The sequence below is a fragment of the Octodon degus genome, unplaced genomic scaffold, assembly GCF_000260255.1.
Source record: "Octodon degus isolate 3935 unplaced genomic scaffold, OctDeg1.0 scaffold00007, whole genome shotgun sequence".
Lineage (NCBI taxonomy): Eukaryota > Metazoa > Chordata > Mammalia > Rodentia > Octodontidae > Octodon > Octodon degus.
In genome coordinates this window covers 1,631,237-1,653,537 of record NW_004524583.1, presented here as the reverse complement: position 1 = coordinate 1,653,537, position 22,301 = coordinate 1,631,237, and the positions used below count along the sequence as shown (strand labels likewise).

The window sequence follows — 22,301 nt, the reverse complement described above, 5'->3', positions numbered from 1 at the left end:
AAATTCTTCTCATTGTTTAAAAAATAAAATAAAATGAAAGTAACACTTTGAGAATGAACCAAACAGTTTACCCACCACTGAGGTGATCCTCAGAACACTGTACTTCTTGGTAAGAGTCTGAACAAGGAAAACTAAAACAGAGTGTTAAGAACACTGGCCTAAGGTGAAGATTCTGGAGGAAAATGGAGGCAGATCAAGGAAGAAAGGACAAAGGAGCTTTTAAAGAGACAGCTCTCCTCAATGAATGATTAAAGGTAGATTACTTTTCCTCTGCTCTAAGGGGAAGCAGAGGGAAGAGGGCCGCTGAAGACCAAATATTGTACCTGCTTCACAATAAGGTCAAAATGCAGTGTGTGTGTGTGTGTGTGTGTGTGAATAAAAGCAAACAATCCAGGCTTACTTGAGTTGGAAACTGATATAAATAAACTAAGCCTATAAAAGAATAAAGTCCTGAATCGGGCATAGTGATGTATATCTATAATCCCAGCCCTGGGGAGGCAGGAGGAGCGCCCTTAGTGGAAGTCCAACAGGGCTATATGGTGAGTTCAAGGCCAGCCTGAACTATACAGGAAGACCTTGTCTTGACACACAAAACAGGACAAGAAGAATGTTCTGATGTAGAGAGGAAACAAATGGGCCACAGGAGAGACAGATGCCTCCCAGGTTAGCCCCAATGGCCACATGCTGTGTCCTCGCTGCCCTGCTTTTCCCTTCCTCAGTTCTCATAAGCCAGACTGGCATCTTTACTGTTCTTCCAACCTGCCTAGTGGCTGCCGCTTTCAGTGCTTTCCTACACCTAGAAAACACCTCACCCAAATACACACATCCAAATAGCTCCTTTTGTCTTCTCCAATTTTTTTGTTCAAAAGTCACCTTTTGAATGAGATTCTCTAAGACCACCCTATTTAAAGTCACTCTCCCACCACCCACATGCACACTCCCTGGCTGTTTTCCTGGCTGCACTTTTTTCTGTAGCACCTTTTAGTATGCTTTATAATTTATAGGTTTCTCTATTTACAAGTCAGTAAACAGAATAAGAGTAAGGTTTTTCTGGGGTGGGGGAGTGGCTCTGATATACCTACTGCTATAAGCAACACCTAAAACAACAGTAATACTTGGTTATCAGTAAGTATTGGTACAGAGTCCTTGAATAACAGATATTGGAAGTACAAATTTCAAAGAGATTAACAAAGGAAGGGTATTGGAAGAACAGAGGAAATCCTCCCAAGAAAAAGGCATTTTATGGCTAGCCCAATAGCTCAGCTGATTAAAGTGCCTGCAAGCAGATGCATGGGCCAAGGTTCAATTCCCTAGCCTGCCATGCCGGCCCCACCCCTGGGGAGCACTGAGATGGCTACTGAGACTGGGCATGGTGGTGCACATGCCTGTTATCCCAGATCTTGGGAGACTGTAAAACAGGCAGATCACTATGAGGTCAATCTAGTAGTAAGACCCTAAACACCCTGTAGGCCCTTCCCTAAAGTACATAACAATGAAACAAAAAAAGAAGAAAAAAAAGGAAAATGGACCTGAATGCTAGTAGTGTTATGAAAGGCAGCTGAAAAGTGATGAAAGGAGACAGGCAGAGGCAGAGGTGACAACAGCTTTCCCTCTGGGGCTGTTGTATGCTCACCACCAAGAGTGGGGGTTTCATGGTTCAGTCTGGTTCTGGAAAGGTTTGCTGTGGTGAGATTAAGTCCATAGGCTACTAGACAGGAATGAAAAAAGACAGCCTTTGGTGTAGGTTTTTGTCTCTGCCTTCTACTAGCTCTGTTTCCTAGGATGAGCCATTTCACCTATCTAATACTATTTACTCATGCTCAAAATATGGAAGTAACATTACCTAGTAATATGCACCAAATACATCGTGAGTGTCCATAAGGCTAAGAGCACTGGTACAGGCTGAGAAGGCGTATCAGGATCAAAAGAGGAGTCCAGCAAGCAAGCTTCACCTCAAAATAAATCAAGGCCTTTATTTGTATTTCTTATTAACTTGAAGGGGGAGGGGCTGGGAAGATACTTTGATGAACCTGACTGGCAAGCACAAAGGCCTGGGTTTGATTCCCTGTACCACCTGCCATGCCAGCTCCAGAGGTTGGGCTCACTATACTGCCCACCGAAACTGGGTGTGGTGGTGCAGGCCTGTGATCCCAGCTCTGGGGAGGCTGAGACAGGACGATCACTGAGTAAGAGCTCCGTACTGAGACCCTGCACCAAATAAATAAAGAAATAAAAGATTAAAAATAATAATTTGAAGGGGAAAAAATTACTGAGTAAGAATGTTTAAAAGTTCCCATTAAATCCTTTGTTGTCCACATAAAAAATCCTCACCCATCTCCTACAGTTGGCACATAATGGATTCATATTAAATTATCATTCAAATCTAAACTGTTTGGAAAAGATTCCAGAAGTTTCAAAAAGTTAAGCAAGCTTGGGATCGCTAGCATTTCCTTGCCTCCCATTCTCTAGAGTCAGGCGTCAGTCCCTGGGAAGATGGTTGGATATAGGAGCTGAGAATCCGGGCTCGGTTTGAGATGTCACATAGCCACCCAGAATTAGCTCTTAGAGAACATGTTTCTGTCTCCTCCGTTCAGCTCAGACTGACTGGAGCTGTCTTCTGACTTAATTGAATTTCCAGCGACAATGTAAAGAGGTGATTTTTAATTTTAGTGAGAAATTTCCTCCAGACTTCAAATAGAAATGGGCTAGGAAGATTTCAAACCTCATCTAATCTTACGGCAGTTTGTAAACGAATGTAAACAAGCCATCTAGTGTGAAGTAGTGTTTATTTCTAAGTCCTTTCTTCTTTCCTGGAGACACGGGTCATTATGATGTATGCCTGGAAAGCTGCAAAATTTAAACATTCGCATTGAAGAAAAAATAAGCAACTGGAAAACAAAGCAAAGAACTCTAACTCCAGGTTTGGTGTATTTTTTGCTCACATAGAATGTCATAACATAAAATCAACTATTAAATATTGAAGAGGTTTCACAGTTCCGTGCACTATAAACTTAGCCTTGAAACAGAACAGACACAGAGCAAGCTGTCTCATTCACATGCTGGGAAATACGATCAATATGGATCTTTCAAACACGTACCTAAAAAAATGCACATAAATTTCTTCTAAAATGTTCTACCTAGTATCAAGAGATAGACATGATCTCCTATAGTTATACAATATGGAGCTCCAGTGGTGCAATTGGTTAGAACACAGTGCTTATACTCTAGGTATACAATCTTCGGGTCAAGATCTTGAAAAAGCTTTCTTTTTAAAAACTAAACCAGCTGGGTATGGTGGCGCATGCCTGTAATCACCACACCTTTAGGGGCTGAGGCAGGCAAGAGACTCGCTACCTGTTCAAGGCCAGCCTGCACTACATAGTGAGTTCAAAGTTAACCTGATGGGGCTGGTGAGATGGCTCAGTGGTCTAAAGCACCTACTTAGAACAAGCTTAGCAAAGCACATGGACCGCGGTTCAATCCCCCAGCACCACATGCCAGCCAGCCCCGCCCCCTGGTGGGCTGAGCTGACCACACACACACACACACACACACAATAAATAAAATTTTAAAAAAAGCTAACCTGAACTACTTGGTGAGGCCCTATCACAATAAATAAATAAATAAATAAATAGCTTAAACCAAACACAGACCCCTGAAAAATAAGCGTGGTGGTCCGCAGCATAGTGCATTTTCATCCGTTTCTCCTGCTAAAGCTGATCTTGTAGATAGGTAATGTAACACTCAACATTCAGAACAGACACTAGGAGGGGCTTATAAAGGTCCAGCCCTGGAATGGACACATGTCAGACATTACTATTACTGCTCATAATGCATAAGACCACATACAGAGCCTTTGTACTTCCTGTGCCTTCTCCCTGAAGACTCCCATCTCCTTCTCAGGCATCCACTCTCCCCTGTACTTCTCAGGGATTCCTGTGTTCCTGCACTGGCATTTATCTGGTTATCCATTCAATGTCTACCTCCTCCATGAGTTTACACTGCGGGGAAGCAACATTCCCAGCACCAAGCACACTGCCTAGAAGGTTCAGGCTCCCAAAGGTTAGTTGAACAAATCACCTGTGAAAGATGCAAGAGCTAATCATGTGTAAAATGTTAGAGGCCAGTCAGGAAATGTGAAGAAATCCTAAACTTGAGCCATGGTATAAGGTTGTAGGAACTAGAATTAACTTTATCCCAGAAACGGTTTCCTAAATTGTTTCAACTCTGATTTTCTATGTCTGCATGATGAATAAGGTCCCATAGTATAGGGATCAATCTTTCAGTAACCTATGCAAGTTGGTGCAAACTCTCAGATCAAGATCAAGAACAAATAAATAAAATAAAATCCGGCAGACCACTAAGACTGAACTAACCTCATGCTCCCTGGAGACAGAGAAGAGGTATCATTGATCCCTTATTTCCAAGTGACTGGCATGTTCCCTCTGCTTAACACATTCCAGTCTTGCCTGTAAGACACACAATAGAGGAACACAGAGGTCAAACCAGATGCAAGCACAGTAAAACAAAGCAATGTGCTTGCCTGAGTCATGGCCCTCCCCCTTGTGGTCCCTGAGCAACCTATTAGATGGCATCAAATTAATGGATTGTTCTTCCTACAATCACTTTCAATAAACCATGAGTGAGAATTTAGGTCATATTACTTTCTGACTTCCAGCAGATAAAGTTTCATTTCAGTATGATGAAATTTCCAATCAAGTTAAGAACTCCAGGGATTCTGCCAGAATTCAATCCCACAGAGCTAGTCCAGAAAAATATACATTGCTGGCAGGGCAGAGAGCTTTTAAAAACTTGCTGGAAGTCACATATTAGACTGATACTTCTAAGAACAATAGTGTGTATCCTACAAACAAAAACAGTTTTCTGGTGTTTATGTTCTAGTTTCTCTCTGTCATCATGGCCATTTTATCATAGCACCACTACTGAAACTACTCCTTTCCATTCACTTGTGAGGTCTCTAATTTCTGAAGCTCAGTTCTCAAAGTGAAAGAGAAGACAGGAGAGAGAAATAAAAAAAAATGTAGTTTTCTGTTAGGAAGACCACAACAGGTGTTTCAGTATCTCACAGTGTCCAAAGATAACTTATAGCTAGGTTTTTATTTTCTTCCATGAAATTTTTACTTTTTGACCCAAAAGGTATATGGGATATCTTAAAAATACAGAACAATATACAATTTTAAGAGGAAGCATGAAAGAAATTTTTGAAGAGAGAGACAAATATGCAACCATATCAATGACAAAAGTAGAATTCACTTTCATTCTAGGATCTCTAGGGCCTAGGTTTATAGAAACCAGTCATACTTAAGTACAATTACTCTTAAAACAGAGACTTTAACCCTAAGTTTTCCCCTAAAGGGAGAATTTGAGCACAACCCAGGAACATTCTCATACGAGTAAAACATGAGTGACCTCTCTTAGCATCCAGACTGATAAGTTGTCACTGTGAGCTTTAGGGAAATCCCAGAGCCCTCTGCTGTAAAAGTGATCCTACAGGGATGTGACCTCCATCCTCAGTTCAAGACAAACTATGTTTAATCTACAAATACATTGCATGTTCTATAGGAAGGCAGATGTGCACCTTTTATACCAACTGACACTTTGATAAATGACGTGAGGCTATGAGCTAGAAGTTATAATTACCAAACAATAATCTGTTACTGGTGGCTCAGAGAGGTATTCAGGAAAGAGGAGAATTCACTGAGAGAACTGGCTGTAGTTCTGTCAGTGAGAAGTTACAACCCCACTGTAAAGCTATTATCAGCAAATTATCACTTTTCACCCCTGACAATTAGCCTTTTTCAGTCTTTTGGAATGAGGTTCTTTTTAAAATCTTGTTAATTGTTTTTAGTTTATTAGTGCATATTTGGAATCCATAATGCTTACATTCCTTGTAGGAAGTTGGCCCATGTACATAGCACATCTTATTTCCTATACTCATCCTCTCTCCCTTCCCTCTCTCCCCTCTCCACCCATCTTGTGACTTGGGGCAGCTTTAGGAAACAAGGGTTAAATTCCTTAGATCAACATCCTTGAGGAAAGACCAAAGCAAGTGAGACAATTTTGGAACTGACTTAGGAGCTTCAGTCACCTATTCAAGGTTAGGCTATGTTTGCATTACCCATACTTGAACTAAACTGCAGATGGCCTGTTATATAGATTCACCAATAGACCTTTGGCAACATTTGATTCTATAATCCCAGGTTCTATCACTAATTCAGTTTTCACTAGCATTTGTTCAGTTAGACTGGCTTGTCCTGCATCTGGACACCCTCAGTTTTTGGGAAAGACTCACGGGCGCTGGCCACAGACAAAGACACACAGACACCAAATGCAAGCACAGTGAGGGCTAGAGCAAAAGGATGCTGTGCTGCCTTCAGTCTTTATTTTTATATATTGAGTCTCAACCTCTAGGTTACTTTTGGTAAACAGAACAAAACTTTGTCACACGGAGAGAAAACCTTCTCTCAGGCTTTCGCAGAGAGCATATTGGCCAAGCAATGGCCGTGACTCATCCACATGGCTGCACTGACAAAGGTTCTACAATCTGAGGTACAGGATCTCAGGATAAATCCTGAGGGGATTTCACTGACCTTATCAGACCCAAAAGCTACAACTCTTGTTGCATAGGTCCTGCTTTACCTGGGTCTTAACCATCCAGCAGAAAAGTATAAAAACAGAGTATAAGAAGTAAAGCCATGCTGTTATGCTGAGCTGTAGAGGACTCAGGTCAACAATTTCTGACATTGCCAGTGAAGCAGATGACCCAATACTATTATGGACTACTGCACTTTTTTGGAATATTTTGCTGAGTTCACACAACTATAATATTCAAATAATGGAACTAAACAAGAAAAGGGGATACATATGAATGTCCATTTTGTATCTGTATATTCAAAATGGTTAGGATTTGTATGATATCTTCTCCTAGTATTAGAAACTTTAAAAAGTATACTTCCATTTTCTGTTGACTTAAAAAAAAGAGGTTTGTACCTATGTTATTTGCTTATTATTTCTTGTCTATATCTTGTAATATGAGAAACTACTTTGGCAATATCAATACACAATGTACTAACCATAAAACAAATGGTTAGGATAGATATATAGTTACATTCTCTTAACGAATAGAGGGATTTGTTCTAATAGTGTTTTGTAAGTAGGATAGCAAGTCCACATCTTGTACTGCAATTAACCACTAGGAAGAATGTATACAATGTGTTAATTATTGAAACTATCCTACCAATTTGGTTTGAAACTGTCTCATTGCTATTTGTTTCTCAATAAAATTATGGGAAAAAACCAAAACTTCATCATGTGTGCCTAAGATTTATGTTTAAGCTACCCGTGACATGCAGCTACTAGGCACCTGGGAACAAGGACATGAAAACAGGATGTTCTTGAGGAGTTCTGTTCTTGGTTTCTCTCTGTTCCTTGCAGTCGTATTTTTCAATTCCTCATCCCTGCAGGTCATTCCATACATCTCTATCTTAACTTTTAGTCCAACACTCAGTCACTGGTTTCTCTGCCACCACACATCCATGGCTTCCTTCCTGCCTCTCAGAATGCCCACTTTTCAATCGCCTTTTCTTCTGCCAGTCCTTTAAATGGAAGTATTCCTCACTGTTTCATCTTAAACCAGTTCTCTTCTCCCTAGACTCCCCCTCCCTAGCACTGTCAACTACTTTGATTACCATGTAATGCTGATATCTTGCAAGTATGTACCTGCAGCCCAATTTTATTCCTAAGATTATAATTCATGCTATCAGACTTCTGCTGGGATTGAATGTTTATATGCACTCCACATTAACCTGTCCTTGTAGGATTTAGTTCATCTTTGTGTTCTCTAGCAACTTCCAAAATGACTTTTCCTGTTTATTTTCTCAATTAATGATGCCATGATCTGTGAAGCTGCTCAAGTCAGAAAACTGGGGATCATTTTGGTTTCTGTCTCTTTTTTCCTAAACCCTATCATTTGATTAGCCTTGTTGAGTATGTTAAGGGGCTCTTAAACCTGCTTACTCTTTTCATTCATATCTTTTCATGTGGTGGCAACCACCATTTACTCACCTCTGGGTTACAGCATCTTGTAAAAGCCAGCCAAATATTGTTTCCTCCATGAGGTCCTTGGAATATAGCACCCTACTTCTCATCCTCATCCATTCTTTAGCTTTGTGCAGTATGACTCAAACATTCATGAAGGTTTCAGTTCTCTTTTAACTCTTTTTCCCACTACTTTCTGGTTTCTTTCTTCCCCACTCCACTGTACCTTCCTTCCCCCTCACTATTCATTAGTTGAATGCAATGACTAAGTCACTGCCTGCAGAAAGCCTTCCCTGAGCCACCCATCTTGGCTGTTTCTCCTTAAGGATGACATTATGCACTGAATTTCTCTACCACAGCATTTATTACTGTGTATTATAGTTACGGTTCTACTATTTGCAAGGATAGTTCATTTCATTCATTTTTCTCCTTCAGTTTCTTCGTAAGTATACATTTATTAAGGAAAGAGCTAGTGGAGGGACCAAATAAGTGACTGGGTGCTCTGTTCCATATATTCATTCAGGAACCCAAACATCTAGCAGTTCTCACTCCCACTCGAATTCCAGTGAATTGGCCTCAGCTCATGGCAACATCTGACTGCATGAGAGGCTAGGAGAGGTCATTTGTCTGTGTCAGCAAGTAGAATAAGTTTGGTCATCAGCTAGTAGTCTGCAGTACTGACCTTTAATTTCCCCAACCTATAAATTTCATTACATCAGAAGTAAAGATTTTCTTACTCTCCACTTTATCCTCAACTTTAGATGTAACTGGTGATCAATAAGTATTTGCTGAGCAAATGAAGCTATGCATATCAGCATTCATATGTTGCCTTTTAAGTGTGTTTTCCCATTTTTTTTTGTATTTTTTAGGAAAGGGTCTACAGGGTATTCAGGGTCTCACTACTAGATCGGACTTATAGTGTTCCATCTGTTTACAGCTTCCCAAGAGCTGGGATTATAGATGTGTGCCACCATGCCCAGTCTCAATTGCCATCTCAGCATACCCTGGGGGCAGAGCTGGCATGGCAGGCCTAGGGATCAAACTCCCAGCCCCTGTGCCTGCTTGTGGGTATTTTAATCCACTGAGCTATTTGTCTGGCCCTTGGTTTCCCATCTTGATGTTGGCTGCTACTCTTGGAAATTACCCATATAGCATCTTCAGCAGCAGCCTCTAGTGTGCCTTCCTACATTTAACTGTCTTCATGAAACTATGGTATAATAAGCATATTTCTGGATTTCACTGGTAGGCTCCATTACAGAAATTATTATTATGATCATCTACTACTTATAGATACATTATCTACAATGTCAATGTATTTGTTTAACAGACATATTTTAGAGGTTTTCACCCATACTTTCTCTACTTAAGGCATGAACGTCCCCAAAGTTGCAGTTGCTGGGAAGCTGAAACAATAATTACCATTGACAAATGCTTTATGATAAATAAGCCTATTAATAAAAGATCTAAATAATAAAACTGAGCTGTAGAGATAGCTTGGCAGTCTAAATACCTTCCTGGTAAGTACAAGGACCCAAGTTTGATCCCCGGTACCACATGCTGTGCCAGCCCCAAAACTGGGCCTGGTCGTGTACACCTGTAATCCCGGTGCTGGGGAGACTGAGACAGGACGATTGCTACAAATCTGAACTGCATGGTGAGACCCTGTACTGAATAAATAAGTAAATGATTGTTTTAAAGTCTATGTATTAAAACAGAAACACTAAATCTACTAGAAGAGAAAATAAATAGAACTCTTGACTGTGTATGTATAAGCAAAGACTTCATGAATGAAACCCTGATCTCCTGGAAATATTACAAAGAATTAACAACTGGGATCTCATTATATTAAAAGGCTTTTGCATGGCAAGAGAAACCACCAACAGAGTAGAGAAAACAACCAATATAGACTGGGGAAAAAAATTGCCAGTTATTCCTCAGACAAAGAAATATCATCTCAAACACACAAAGAAATGGCCAATGAGGGTATTAGCTATCAGATTATAAAGGTATTGTTAAAGCTGTTGTACATATTGTACACAGTGAATTTCATTTTAAACATCTAGAGGAAAATTTATTTTAAATTATAATGAAAAGAATAACTGTTTCTCCTGAAAACTGAATTGTTTTATCCTCTGATGCCATCAATCATATAACAGGCACTTTCTATTTCCTAGCATTTGCTACTGGGAAGTTCAGGAAAAAATGAAGCTACATAGAGTAGAGAACATCAAGATTTGCATTTTCTGCACTGTGCCAATTCCGGCTTCCAGTAACTCAACATCTTCTCTAGCTATATTTTCCTTTGTCCTCAGTTTTGCTTTCTTTTCAGTACTTTTTGTCTTCTCATAGTGCACACTCATGTAAGCCACCTTGAATACGTTTTGGAACAAAGGGGAAATACATTCCGCTGAAATATATTAAAAATTTGTTTTACAAGAGACGTAAGCATAATTTCAATAGAATGTTGTGAGGTATTTTTCTTTCTCACTAATCTACCATGTTTCATCTCCAGAGAAATTTTCAAGGGAATGTGAGGCAGTCTTTCATTCTGAGAGAGGATAAAGACAGGAAGAGGATAAAAAATGATTGTTTGTAAGCATGGAGATGATCTTACAAGCTGACAATTGAAATAATATGAAACCCTGTTGAGTGTGTGCCTGGGTTCTTTTTCTCATTGCTGAGACAAAATACCTGATGGCCACAATTAAGGGAGGAAAGGTTTATTTAGCTCACAATTTGTGGAGGTTTCAGTCCATACTCAACTGGCTCCATGGCAGGGTGGCAACAGCTCTAGGAGGCAGAGGCATCAAGAGCCACAAGAGCACAAGGGGCCAGCACAAGCTTCTTCTCATCCCTCACATCATAAGTAAGTGTAGCACTCACATCACCCTCTGTCCCCCTCTTACACAGGCTAGGATGTTTACAAAGTGAGGACTCTGGCTCCATGCTGAGTCGCTTAGCTAAACTTCTAAACTTCTCAAGTTGACACAACATATCAGCCCTTACAATATGTGAAAAATATTTTCTACTATTCTGAAAATTCACTTTCATGTAAGTCCTATGAGAATAAGAACCTTGTTGCTATTTCCCCAGCATGAGAACAGATCTAGGGACAGTAAACACAGAAATAATATATTTTGTAAGTGAAAATATTAAACATTTGTACTTAGGAGAACTGGGTTAATGGCAAAAAGGTAAGAATGAAAGCATTACATGGGTTCAGTTTTATCATTTAGAAAATGAGGATATTAGACTATTTCCTCCGAGATCTTTCCATTCTAATGTTCATGCTCTTGGTGTGTCTACTGATACAGTTAAATATAAAGATATAAATACCTATGATAATTTGATAATATTACTTTCAAAATAGAAGATCCAGCTACGTCTTCATTGGTCCTCATAGATGTGACTACATCAAAGCCACACATCGTGCCTCAGAGTAAGTACAAAAAAGCTTTCCTCACACATTTCAGACACAACGTACCAGTTTCACCAGATATGGCTCTTTGATATTGAGATTTGGGTAAAAGGTTATAGTTTTCATTTGATGTTGATGTTTAGTCTTGGGCTACTCTATAGTGACTATACAGACCAATCCCTATAATCTTAAAAATAAGGTTGATGATCTGTTACTATGGTGTGTTTTTATTTGTCCAGGGATTTTGGTAGTAATCTTCTCAACACTCTCAGTGATCTGAGTTGGTGAAAACAACTGAGAGAGCAAATCAGTTATAATTCGACATTAAACATAAAGTATAGAGATTCTATTTAATAACGGCTAATTTTTCTTCAAAGAGGAGGACAATTTTAATTTCAGTTATCCCCAAAGTCACATACATTAAAGTCTCAGTGCATCAAAGCAAAGTTATAGCTTTATTTTAAAAGTTTGATTCTGAACATAATTTTGTCTTTCAGCCAGCAATTCCAGTATGACCAACCAAGTCTTCAGTGACTCCTGGACCTCCAGTGCAACAGAAGACAAAAAATGTTGAGTATAAGCCTGGGTCCCTTAGCATATGGGGCTTTTCACTCATTCGACACATATTGAACCACCACCATGTGCTTGGTCATAATCACTACTATTTGCAGTAAACCTACCTTGTTTAAAGCATTCCTGTACATGTTAGGAATACATCTGGAAGCAAAATAAATCTAAGCTCCAAATTCTGTTGGAGGACATTAAAGTAGCAAAGTGATAAGGGGAAACAAGGTAGTGAAGGAACCTAGGAAAATCAAAGAGAAGGGTGGGTGGTTCACAAGGTCTTATTGAGGGAGTTGAGGCAACACGTGAACCAACAGAGCAAGCTATGAATGCATGTGGGGAAAAGAAAAGGAGCCGGGGTATGTACCTTATCAATGAAAATGAAGAAAGAGCAATCCTAATCTGACACACAGAGACTATGGTTTTTGGTTTGTTTGGTTTTTTTAATGCGGAACCAAGGATCGAACTCAGACCATTGCACTTGCCCAAGGAGGTGCTTATTCTACTGAGCCATCTCCCAGGACACAAGACAGTGTATTTTTCCTCCAATCCAAATGGCAACAGCTCTGTGGGAAGCCTGAAGAAGAAATACACTGCCTCCTAGTGGCATTAAACAATGATCGCTGGAGTGGGGCTGTGGCAAGGAGGGGAGCTGTAGCAAAGGCGAAAGAGAATTCCAAGCACCTCAAGTGTGAAACTCTGAATTTACCTTCTGGACCCTTTGATACAAAGTAAATGTGTGTATCCTTTTGGAAAAATTTAAACCATACATCGGAAACCTTTACAGCTCTTTTATGCCTACTGGCTTAGTCATTTGACTGCTAAGAATTTGTCCTTAGGAAATAGAGAAAAGGAATAGGTACAATGCTGTTCTTTGTAGCATTATTTATGTAATTAACCTCTTTGATAGACCTCTTTGATAGGGTCATAGATTTAGGCTAGTCATAATCTTTAATTCATGACACACTTTCATCACTAGTCAATGCATGATCTTCTGTAATTTATTTCTTTTTTTTAAAACACGTTACTATTACAATATTTACCTATAAACTCATTGCCCAAATACAAGAATTGAGAAGGCAGCATGAAAAAATGATGACATCAAAGGAGACCCATAAATAAGTACAATTTAGATATATATCAAAAGTAGGATGACATATTGCTTTGAAAAGGAGGGAGGGATTCTTCAGCAAATAGACGCGGGCATACTCCCCTGCTGTGCACATTGTGCAAACACAAACTGCACATAGTTTAAGATCTTTGTGTCAAAAGAAAAAATTCAAACATGTAATAAAATAAAGATGAATGTCTCCCTGGCTCTTGGACTAGGCTAGGGCTTAGTGAAGAGGCATAAAGCACTAACTATTCAAAATTGATAAATTAGAATGAATTAAGGGGCAACCAGTTCAGGACCCTTCCTGTCTCTCAGAAGCTATTCCTATTTCCAAATAATTTCTCCTGCTCTTAACCTCCATTGTTCCTTAGAATTTATTTTTGGACTTAAGGGAATATGAACTCGGCAAAGCTGATGTCTAGCACTTCGCCTATGTCAAAAGTTCTGAGAGAACAGTTTGGTTGTAAGTGTCCACAGTAGAAAAACACAGCAATAAATAATACCAAAAACTACACCAAATAAATAACAGAATTATGCATTTCAAGGTTCTAAAAAAAGCAAGAACAAACCAATTGTAAAACCAGCAGACATAATAAAGATTAAACAAAAGTTAATGAAACATATGGAATTAAGAAATCTTGTTTTGGACCTGGTGATATACCTCAGCAGTCTGAGCAACTGTCTGGCAAGTGCAAGGACCTGGGTTTGATCCTCAGTACCACATGCCAAGCCTGCCCTAGAACCCCTGATGCACTATGCCAGCCACCGAAACTGGCATGGTGGTGCATGCCTGAAATCCCAGAGCTGGGTAGGCTGAGACAGGAGGATCACTATAAGTCTGAGCTGTGTAGCAAGACCCTGTACCAAATAAATAAATAAATAAGAAATAAAAAGTCAGGGTTTGTGAAAAGATGTCTTAAGGTTTTTTATTATCATTATTATTATTATTATTATTATTATTAATGCGACATTTTCAATAATTAATACATTGCATATTGTTATCTTCTCAGTGGTCATCCACAGCACAAGAAGCAGCCAGGACATTCTTTCCAAACACTGCTACTACAAATCCTTCCTCTCACTGAACCAAGCAAAAGCAATTGTACATCTATCCTGACTGTTCTGTATACACAAATACAAAATGGTCCTTCCTCTGTATCCCCCTGTCCAGTTCAGTCATGTCAGAGATGGGTATTCTATTGGCATCTAAATATTATAGGTGCTTGAATTCAGCAAAACAATCCAACACAGTCCAGTAGTCCACAATAGTAGGGGGTTGTCTGCAGAACTTGTTGACTAGAGCCTTCTACAACTCAGCATATTAACATGGCTTTACTTTATATACCTTGTTTTTATACTTTTCTGCTGGATGGTTAAGACCAAGATAAAGCAAGACCTATATAACAAGAAATGTAACTTTTGTATCTTATGAGGTCAGTCAAGTCCCCTCAGGATTTATCCTGTAACCCTATACTGCACTTTGTAGATCCTTTGTCAGTGTGAGTCATGTGGATGAGTCACAGCCATTGCTTGACAAATTTGCTCTCTGTGAAAGCCTGAAGGAAAGTTTTCTCTCCATGTGACTCTCCTTGAGCACACTATACATCATCGATAACATTCTTCTGTGGTTCCATAATCTCCTTGATCAGAAAATTTGGGGCACAATTGAGTTACATGATGTTACAATACAGGTTCTCCTATGTCCTCAGTCTTTGCTAGCCTTGAAAGGCTAGATCCAAAATGTTGGCTGACTTTGCAGCCCTTCCTTTTCTCCAATTTTTGATCTGCAAACTTAGGTTGTTAACCCTCCAGAAGAGAAACTTATTATTACCCTGCAACATATGTAGTTCGATTTACCCTATCCCTGTAAATTATCCAACATCTTAATCTTGTACAGCAATTAACCACGTGAAACAGGTATCTTCTGTCAAGTATTGATGTGTTAAAATTTAAGTCCTTACAGAATTTGAGGAAAAAAAATTTAAAAATAGGAAAAAACACATATTTTTACACAGAAATTTAGAAATCTAACCATATACAGCATTATAGCAGGACAGTCTTGTGACTTTTTTTTTTCTTTCTTGTGTGCCTTTTTTTTTTTACTCATTTAAAAAAAGAAAAACAAAAAACAAAACCTTCTACTTGTGAGACAGTATAGTAATAGTTGAATGTCATGACAAGAAGTATGTATTTAGAAGAACAAAATGACAGACATTCCAAGAGGGACCCTTCTATTACACATTGCTATCTTCAGTGCAGTTGCTTGGTTCACAGGTATCAGTATATATAGTTAGTGAGGTTAAGAATCCTACCAACTGACTGCTAGTTTCAAAAACCTGCTGATGTTTCTCAGGATCATTGTCTTGCCCATCTTGTGCATACAAGTGTATGGCTTTGTCCCTGTCCTGTTTCCCAGCTTTTCTCCTTACCCTCTCCTCATTGTCCAGTCCTCAAGTACTCGCTTTCCTTTTAGTTGTGTTATACCCTTCTATTTGTATTTCTTCTTTTGATTTCTTATACTAGGGAGACTATATGATATTTACACATGTGTGTCTGGTTTATTTCACTTATGAGTATATCTTCAAGTGGTATCTACTTAAATATAAATGCTTCAAGTTTATCATTCTTTATAGCTGAGTAATACTCCATTGTATAAAAATACTACATCATTTTCAACCATTCCTCAGGTGACGTGCTTCTTGGTTGTTTCCAAGATTCGGCTATCACAAATTGTGCTGCTAAAAACGTAAGTACACATATATCACAATGATATGATGTTTTCTGTTCCTCCAGGAAAATTCCCAGTAGGGGGATAGCTGGCTTAAATGGGATTTCCAGTCCTAGTTTCTTAAGGAGTTTCCACACTGATTTCCATAATGGTTGCACCAGTCTACATTCCCACCAGCAGTGGAGAACGGTTCCCTTTTCCCCACAGCCTCTCCAACATTTGTTGTTGGTTGATTTGTTTATGATTGCCATTCTTTCTAGGATGAGATGGTATCTCAGTATTGTTTTAATTTGCATTTCATGGATGGCTAGTGATGTGTAGCATTTTTTCATATGTTTATTCACTTCTTTAATTTCGTCCTCTGAGAAGTGTGTGTTCATCTCAGATGTGCATTTCTGAATGGGGTCTTTAAATTTAGGGGCCCTAATGTATTTTAGTTCTTCATAAATTCTAGAGAGCAGACCTTTGTCTGAGTGCTTATTAGTTAAGATTTTTTTTTTGAAAATTGTGGGTTGTCTTTTCACTTTGTTGGTAATTTCTTTTGATATGCAAAAACTTCTCAATAAGAGTTTGTCCCAGTTGTCAGTTCTTTCAAGTGTTAACCGTGCGATTTGATTTTTGTTCATGAACTCTTTGCCTACCCTTGTGTCTTCAAGAGTTCCTCCTACTTTCTCTTCCAGGAGATTTAGTGTTTCTTTTTTAATGTTTTGATCTTTAATCCATTTTGATATTAGCTTAGTGCATGGTGATAGACCTGCATCAAGTTTTAGTTTTCGGCATATAGAGAGCCAGTTTTTCCAGCACCACTTGTTAAAGAGGCTATCTCTCTCTCTTTCTTTCTTCTTTCTTTCTTTCTTTTTTCTCCGAATGCCTTCAGGGCAGGTTTGGCTGGCTTGAGTTGTGGGGATCGAACCACAGCAACCTGAGCCTGACTGCTTTGTAGAAGCAGCCACTTAAAGAACTGAGCTAAGATGAAGATGAAATATAGGAAGTAAAGCCATGCTCTTATGTTGAGCTGTGGGGGACTCAGGTCAATAATTTCTAACATTGCCAGTTGAACAGAAGACCCAATGCTATTATGGGGTACTGGACTCTTTTAGAATATTTTGCTGAGTTTACACACCTATAATATTCAAATAACGGAACTTAACAAAAAAAGGGTAACGGAACTTAGAAAACATGGGGTATACAGATGAATGTCCATTTTGTATCTGTGTATTCAAAGTGGTTAGGATAGATATATAGTTGCATTCTCTTAATGAATAGATTGATTTGTTCTAATGGTGTTTGTAAATAGGATCTCAAGTCCGCATCTTGTACAGCAATTAACCACTAAGAAGAATATATGCAGTGTGTTATTTCTTGAATCTGTACTTCTGATTTGATTTGAAACTGTCTCATTGCTATCTGTTTATCAATAAAATTTTGAAAAAAAAGTAGAATACATAGAAAAAAAAAGAACTGAGCTAAGGGGCAAGCCCCCTAAGGCTGTCTTTCTTTCAGTAAGTGTGTTTGGCCCTTTTGTTGAAGATAAGGTGGCTGAGTGTGTTTGTAGAGGCCTCTACATCTTCTAATCTATTCCATTGATCCTCAGGTCTATTTCATTGCCAATACCATGTTGATTTTATCACAATAGCTTTATAGAATAATTTCAAGTCAGAAATTGTAATTCCTCCTGTCTTGTTTTTGTTGCCCAGGCCTGCCTTTGCTATTCTAGGTCTTTTCTGGTTCCAAATAAATTTTAGGAACGATTTCTCTAGGTCTGTGAGGTATGTTGGTGGTAGTTTGATAGGGATTGCATTAAATTTTGGGAATATGGCCATATTCACGATGTTGGTTCTTCCTATCCAAGAGCAGGGAATATCTTTCCACTTTTCTGAAATCCTCTATGAACTCTTTTTTCAGAGTACTGTAATTTTCCGTGAAAAGATCTTTGACTTCTTTTGTTAAATGAATTCCAAGGTATTTATTTTTCCATGGTAAAAGGTATTGTTTCTCTAATTTCCTTTTCAGTGTGTTTGTTATCTGTGTAGAGGAATGCTATTGACTTTTGAGTATTAACTTTGTATCCTGCTACGCTACTGAATTTGTGTATCAATTTTAGTAAATTCTTGGTGGAGATTTTTAGGTCTTCCAACTCAATTTTCAAGACATCTGCAAATAATGATAATTTAACTTCTTCTTTATCTATCCTTATTCCTATTATTTCTCTCTCTTGTCTAATGGCTGTAGCTATTGATTCCAAAACTATATTGAATAGTAGGGGTGATAGAGGACATCCTTGTCTTGTACCAGATCTGAGAGTAAAAGATTTCAGTTTTTCTCCATTTAGAATTATATTAGCCACTGGATTGCCATAGATGGCTTTTAGCAAATTGAAGTAGAGGCCTTCTATTCCAATTTTCTGTAGGACGTTAAACATGAATGAGTGCTGGACTTTGTCAAAATCTTTTTCTGCATCAATTGAGATGATCATGTGGTTTTTAGATTTCGCTCTATTAATATAGTGTATTACATTTATAGATTTTGAATATTGAACAATCGTTCCATCCCTGGGATGAATCCGACCTGGTCATGATGTATGATCTTCTTGATGATTTGCTGTATTCTATTTGCTAGGATTTTATTGAGGATTTTTGCATCTATGTCCATGAGGGAGATTGGCCTGTAGTTCTCTTTTTTAGTTGTGTATTTCCCTGGTTTTGGAATCAGTATAGTACTTGCCTTCAGGAATGATGTTGGGAGGATTGCTTCCTTTTCAATTTCATTGAAGAGTTTGAGAAGTGTAGGAATTATATCTTCTATAAGTTTCCTGTAGAATTCAGCAGTGAATCCATCAGGACCTGGACTTTTCTTTGTCATCAGGCTTTTTATTACATTTCGTATTTCATTGGCTGTCATTGGGTTATTAAGAGTTGTTATATCTTCTTGATTCAGTTTTGGTAATTTGTACCTTTCTAGGAATCTGTTCATTTCTTCTGTGTCTTCTATTCTGTGAGTGTAAAGATTCTCAAGGTAGCTATTGATAATCTTCTGAATTTCTACTGATTCTGTGGTGATTATACCCTTGCATTCCTTATCGCTTGTATATGAATTTTTTTCTTTCCTCTTTTTGATGAGGTTAGCTAGGGGCTTATCGATTTTATTTAATCTTTCAAAGAACCAGCTTTTTGTTTCGCTAATTCTTTGAACTGTTTTCTTCATCTCAATTGAATTAATTTCTGCTTTAACCTTTATAATTTGTTCTCCTCTTTGAGCTCTGGGTTTGGTTTGCTCTTCCTTTTCTAGATGTCAGAGGTGCAGCAATAGGGTATTTATTTGTTCCTGTTCGGTTTTCCTAATGTGTGAGTTCACAGCTATGAATTTCCCTCTGAGAACTGCTTTCATCATATCCCATAAATTCCGATGAGTTGTGGTTGAATTTTCATTGAATTGTAGATATTGTTTAATTTAATCTGTGACTCATTGATTGCTGAGTGCAGTGTTGTTTAATTTCTATGTATTTAGGGTGTTTTTCTGGTTTCTTTTGTCATTTATTTCCAGTTTCATTGCACTGTGGTCAGATAATATGCATGGGATAATTTTTGTTTCCTTGCATATACTTAAGCATGACCCATGGACTAGTATGTGGTCTATTTTAGAAAATGACCCATGTGCAGCTGACAAATATGTGTATTCAGCTGTATTTGGGTGGAACCCTCTGTATATGTCCACCAGGTCCATTTGTTTTAAGCTCTGGTTCAGTTCTGCTACTTCTTTTGCTAATTTTTTGTCTGATTGACATATCTTTTTGAGATAGGGGGGTGTTAAGGTCTCCTGTTATGGTTGTGGTCTTGCATATTTGATTTTTCATGTCCATTAAGATTTGTCTTATATAGTTGCGTGCTCCCATGTTTGGTGCATAGATATTTATGAGTGTTAACCCATCCTCTTGGATTTTTCTGTCATGAGTATATAATGGCCTTCTTTATTTCGTTTGATCATTCTTGGTTTGGAGTTGAGACTGTCTGAAAACAGAATTGCTAACCCTGCTTTTTTCTGATGTGCAGGGGCATGTAGTATTGCTCACCATCCTTTGACTTTCAGCCTATGAATGTCGTTTTGAGTTAATTGTTTTTCTTGTATCCGTATTGTTGGATTTTGTTTCCTAATCCACTGTGCCAGTCTATTTCTCTAAACTGGTGAACTGAGTCCATTTACATTGATGGTTATAATTGAGATGTGTTTACGTATGTTTGACATGTTATTTACCTGTTGTCCTTTACTCCTTTTTGTCCTGTGCTTAATTGTCTGCCTTATTTAGTGGGTTCCTTCTGTTCTTGTTCATGGAGTTCTGATCATTTTGGTCCCTCTCTAGAACATCTTTCAGTAGTCTGTGTAGGGTTGGCTTTGTCATCATGAAATTCTTAGTTGTTCTTTGTCATGAAAGTACTTCACTTCTCCATCAAACTTGAAAGAGAGTTTTGCAGGATATAGTAAGTCTGGGTTGAAATTTGTTTTCATAGAGGACTTGAATTACTCTGCACCATGCCCTTCTTGCCTTCATGGTTTGTGAAGAGAAGTCGGCCATAATTCTTATGAGTTTTCATTTGAATGTGATCTGCTTCTTTTCTCTAGCGGCTTTCAGTATATTATTCTTGTGCTGGATTTCTGGGATCTTAACTATTATATGTCTCGGTGTGTTTTTAATTGGGTTGAAGTTATTTGGCCTTCTGTATGCTTTGGTTACCTGAATGTCAGATTGTTTCCTCATATTTGGGAAGATAACTTCCCAAATATGAGGAAACAATTTCTGCTATTACTTCTGCTGTTACTTCTTCTTTTTTTACTTCTACTATTCCTTCTGCCCATATTTTTTTAATATCATTTGTGTTGACTCCATCTTTCTCATTGATGCCTATCAGTCTCACATTGTTCAACTTTGCATCATCTTGCAGGTGATGTATTTTTTTTCCTGTATCCTAGTTGTTTTTAAGAGATCCTTTCTTACCTTTTCACTAGCTGCACCAGCTTCTTCAAGATCTGAAACTCTGCCTTTACTTTCACTCAAACAGTTTTTGCAGGCTTGTGATTGAGATTTTTAGTTCCTCTATATCTCTTTGACTCTGCTTCAAGCTATCTATTTCTTTCCTATATTGCTCATTCAAGGAATCTGTCATATTTCTAATCTCCTCTATTTCTTTTTATCTATGTCTTCCTTAGAAGCAGTTATTAATTCTTTTACTGCAGAGTTTTTTTCAGATTGGGTTTCCTCCATATGTTTCTGTATTTGATTCTTTACTTCAGATGGTATGAATTCAAAGTTTTCTTTTTTTATTTCAGAAATTAATTCTGCTCTGAGTTCCTCTGTACCTTTCTGCTGTTGTTTCTTTATTTGTGATGCTATTAATTCATACATTTCAGCTGAGCTAGTATCTTCTGCACTTGTTCTGGGTGGGCATTGGGTTTCCTTCATATATTTCTGTATTAGATTCTTTGTTTCAGATTCTATGAATTCAGAGATTTCTTTTTCTTCATTTCAGGAATTAATTCTGCTCTGTGTTCCACTATAACTTTCTGCTGTTTTTTCTTTACTTCCAACGATGTTAATTCATTCATTTCAGCTGAGCTAATGTCCTCTGCACTTGTTATGGGTGGGATTGAGGCCTGAGATTGTATTTTGCTCCTTGTCTTTATCATTTTGTATAGCACTGACTTCTGACCTTTGGTGTAGAGCTTTGGTGCAGTTATAACCTTAGCACCTACTAAAATTTGGGTGCAGATCTAATTAAGTTTGAGTTTATCCAGTTATGCCTGGCCTGGCTCTATCTGTTGTGTTCAGCTCCTTCCTGCTGCAGCCCTTGGAAGTGAACCTGTTGTGCCCCTCTGGCAAAACAGTGAACCTGTGGTGCCCCTCTGTTGCTTCCCTGTCCCAGGGAGCACAAGGGAGCACAGAAGCTCTCCCACACACTAGCTGGGTCTGGGCTTGCGCTGGATCGAGGGGTCCCTGCAGAGTTGCAGAAGTTCTCACTCACTCTGCAGGCTTGGTATGGGGGCTCCGGAGGATTGCATGGGTCCAGATGGTGCGGTAGATGGTCTCACTCATGCAAGTGCCTGAGTTTTGGTCTGGAGGGGCCCTGCGGGCACAGGGAAGCCATAAGCTCTCCCACACGCTCACTGGGCCTGGGCTGAGCTGGATCTGGGGGTCCTGAGAGTTGCAGATGTTGTCTTAAGGTTTTAAAAGCAAGTTATAAAAAATCAACTGTAGAAAGGTATAGAAGAAATCAGATCAGAAATAATTTCGGAACTAAAAAATGTAGTGGTAACTATAATCAAAGAAGCACTAAGTGCTTCTAAAGAATACATTGATAAAAGAAATGGAGGAGGATATAAAAATGATAGTACCCCTGAATAAACAATTTAGGAAAGAAATAGAATCT

The 22,301-nt window shown here is 38.5% G+C and overlaps 1 protein-coding gene across 2 annotated transcripts in view; it reads left to right on the top strand.

The window, feature by feature from the left end:
* Cd96 (CD96 molecule) overlaps positions 1 to 22,301 on the top strand; it is a 105,952-nt gene that overhangs the window by 65,222 nt on the left and 18,429 nt on the right. For both annotated transcript variants that reach the window (XM_023701899.1, XM_004624882.2), the window contains exons 9-10: positions 11,429 to 11,497; positions 11,974 to 12,045. In XM_023701899.1, the coding sequence (XP_023557667.1) occupies positions 11,429 to 11,497; positions 11,974 to 12,045 (141 nt within the window). The remainder of the gene's footprint in view (positions 1 to 11,428; positions 11,498 to 11,973; positions 12,046 to 22,301) is intronic.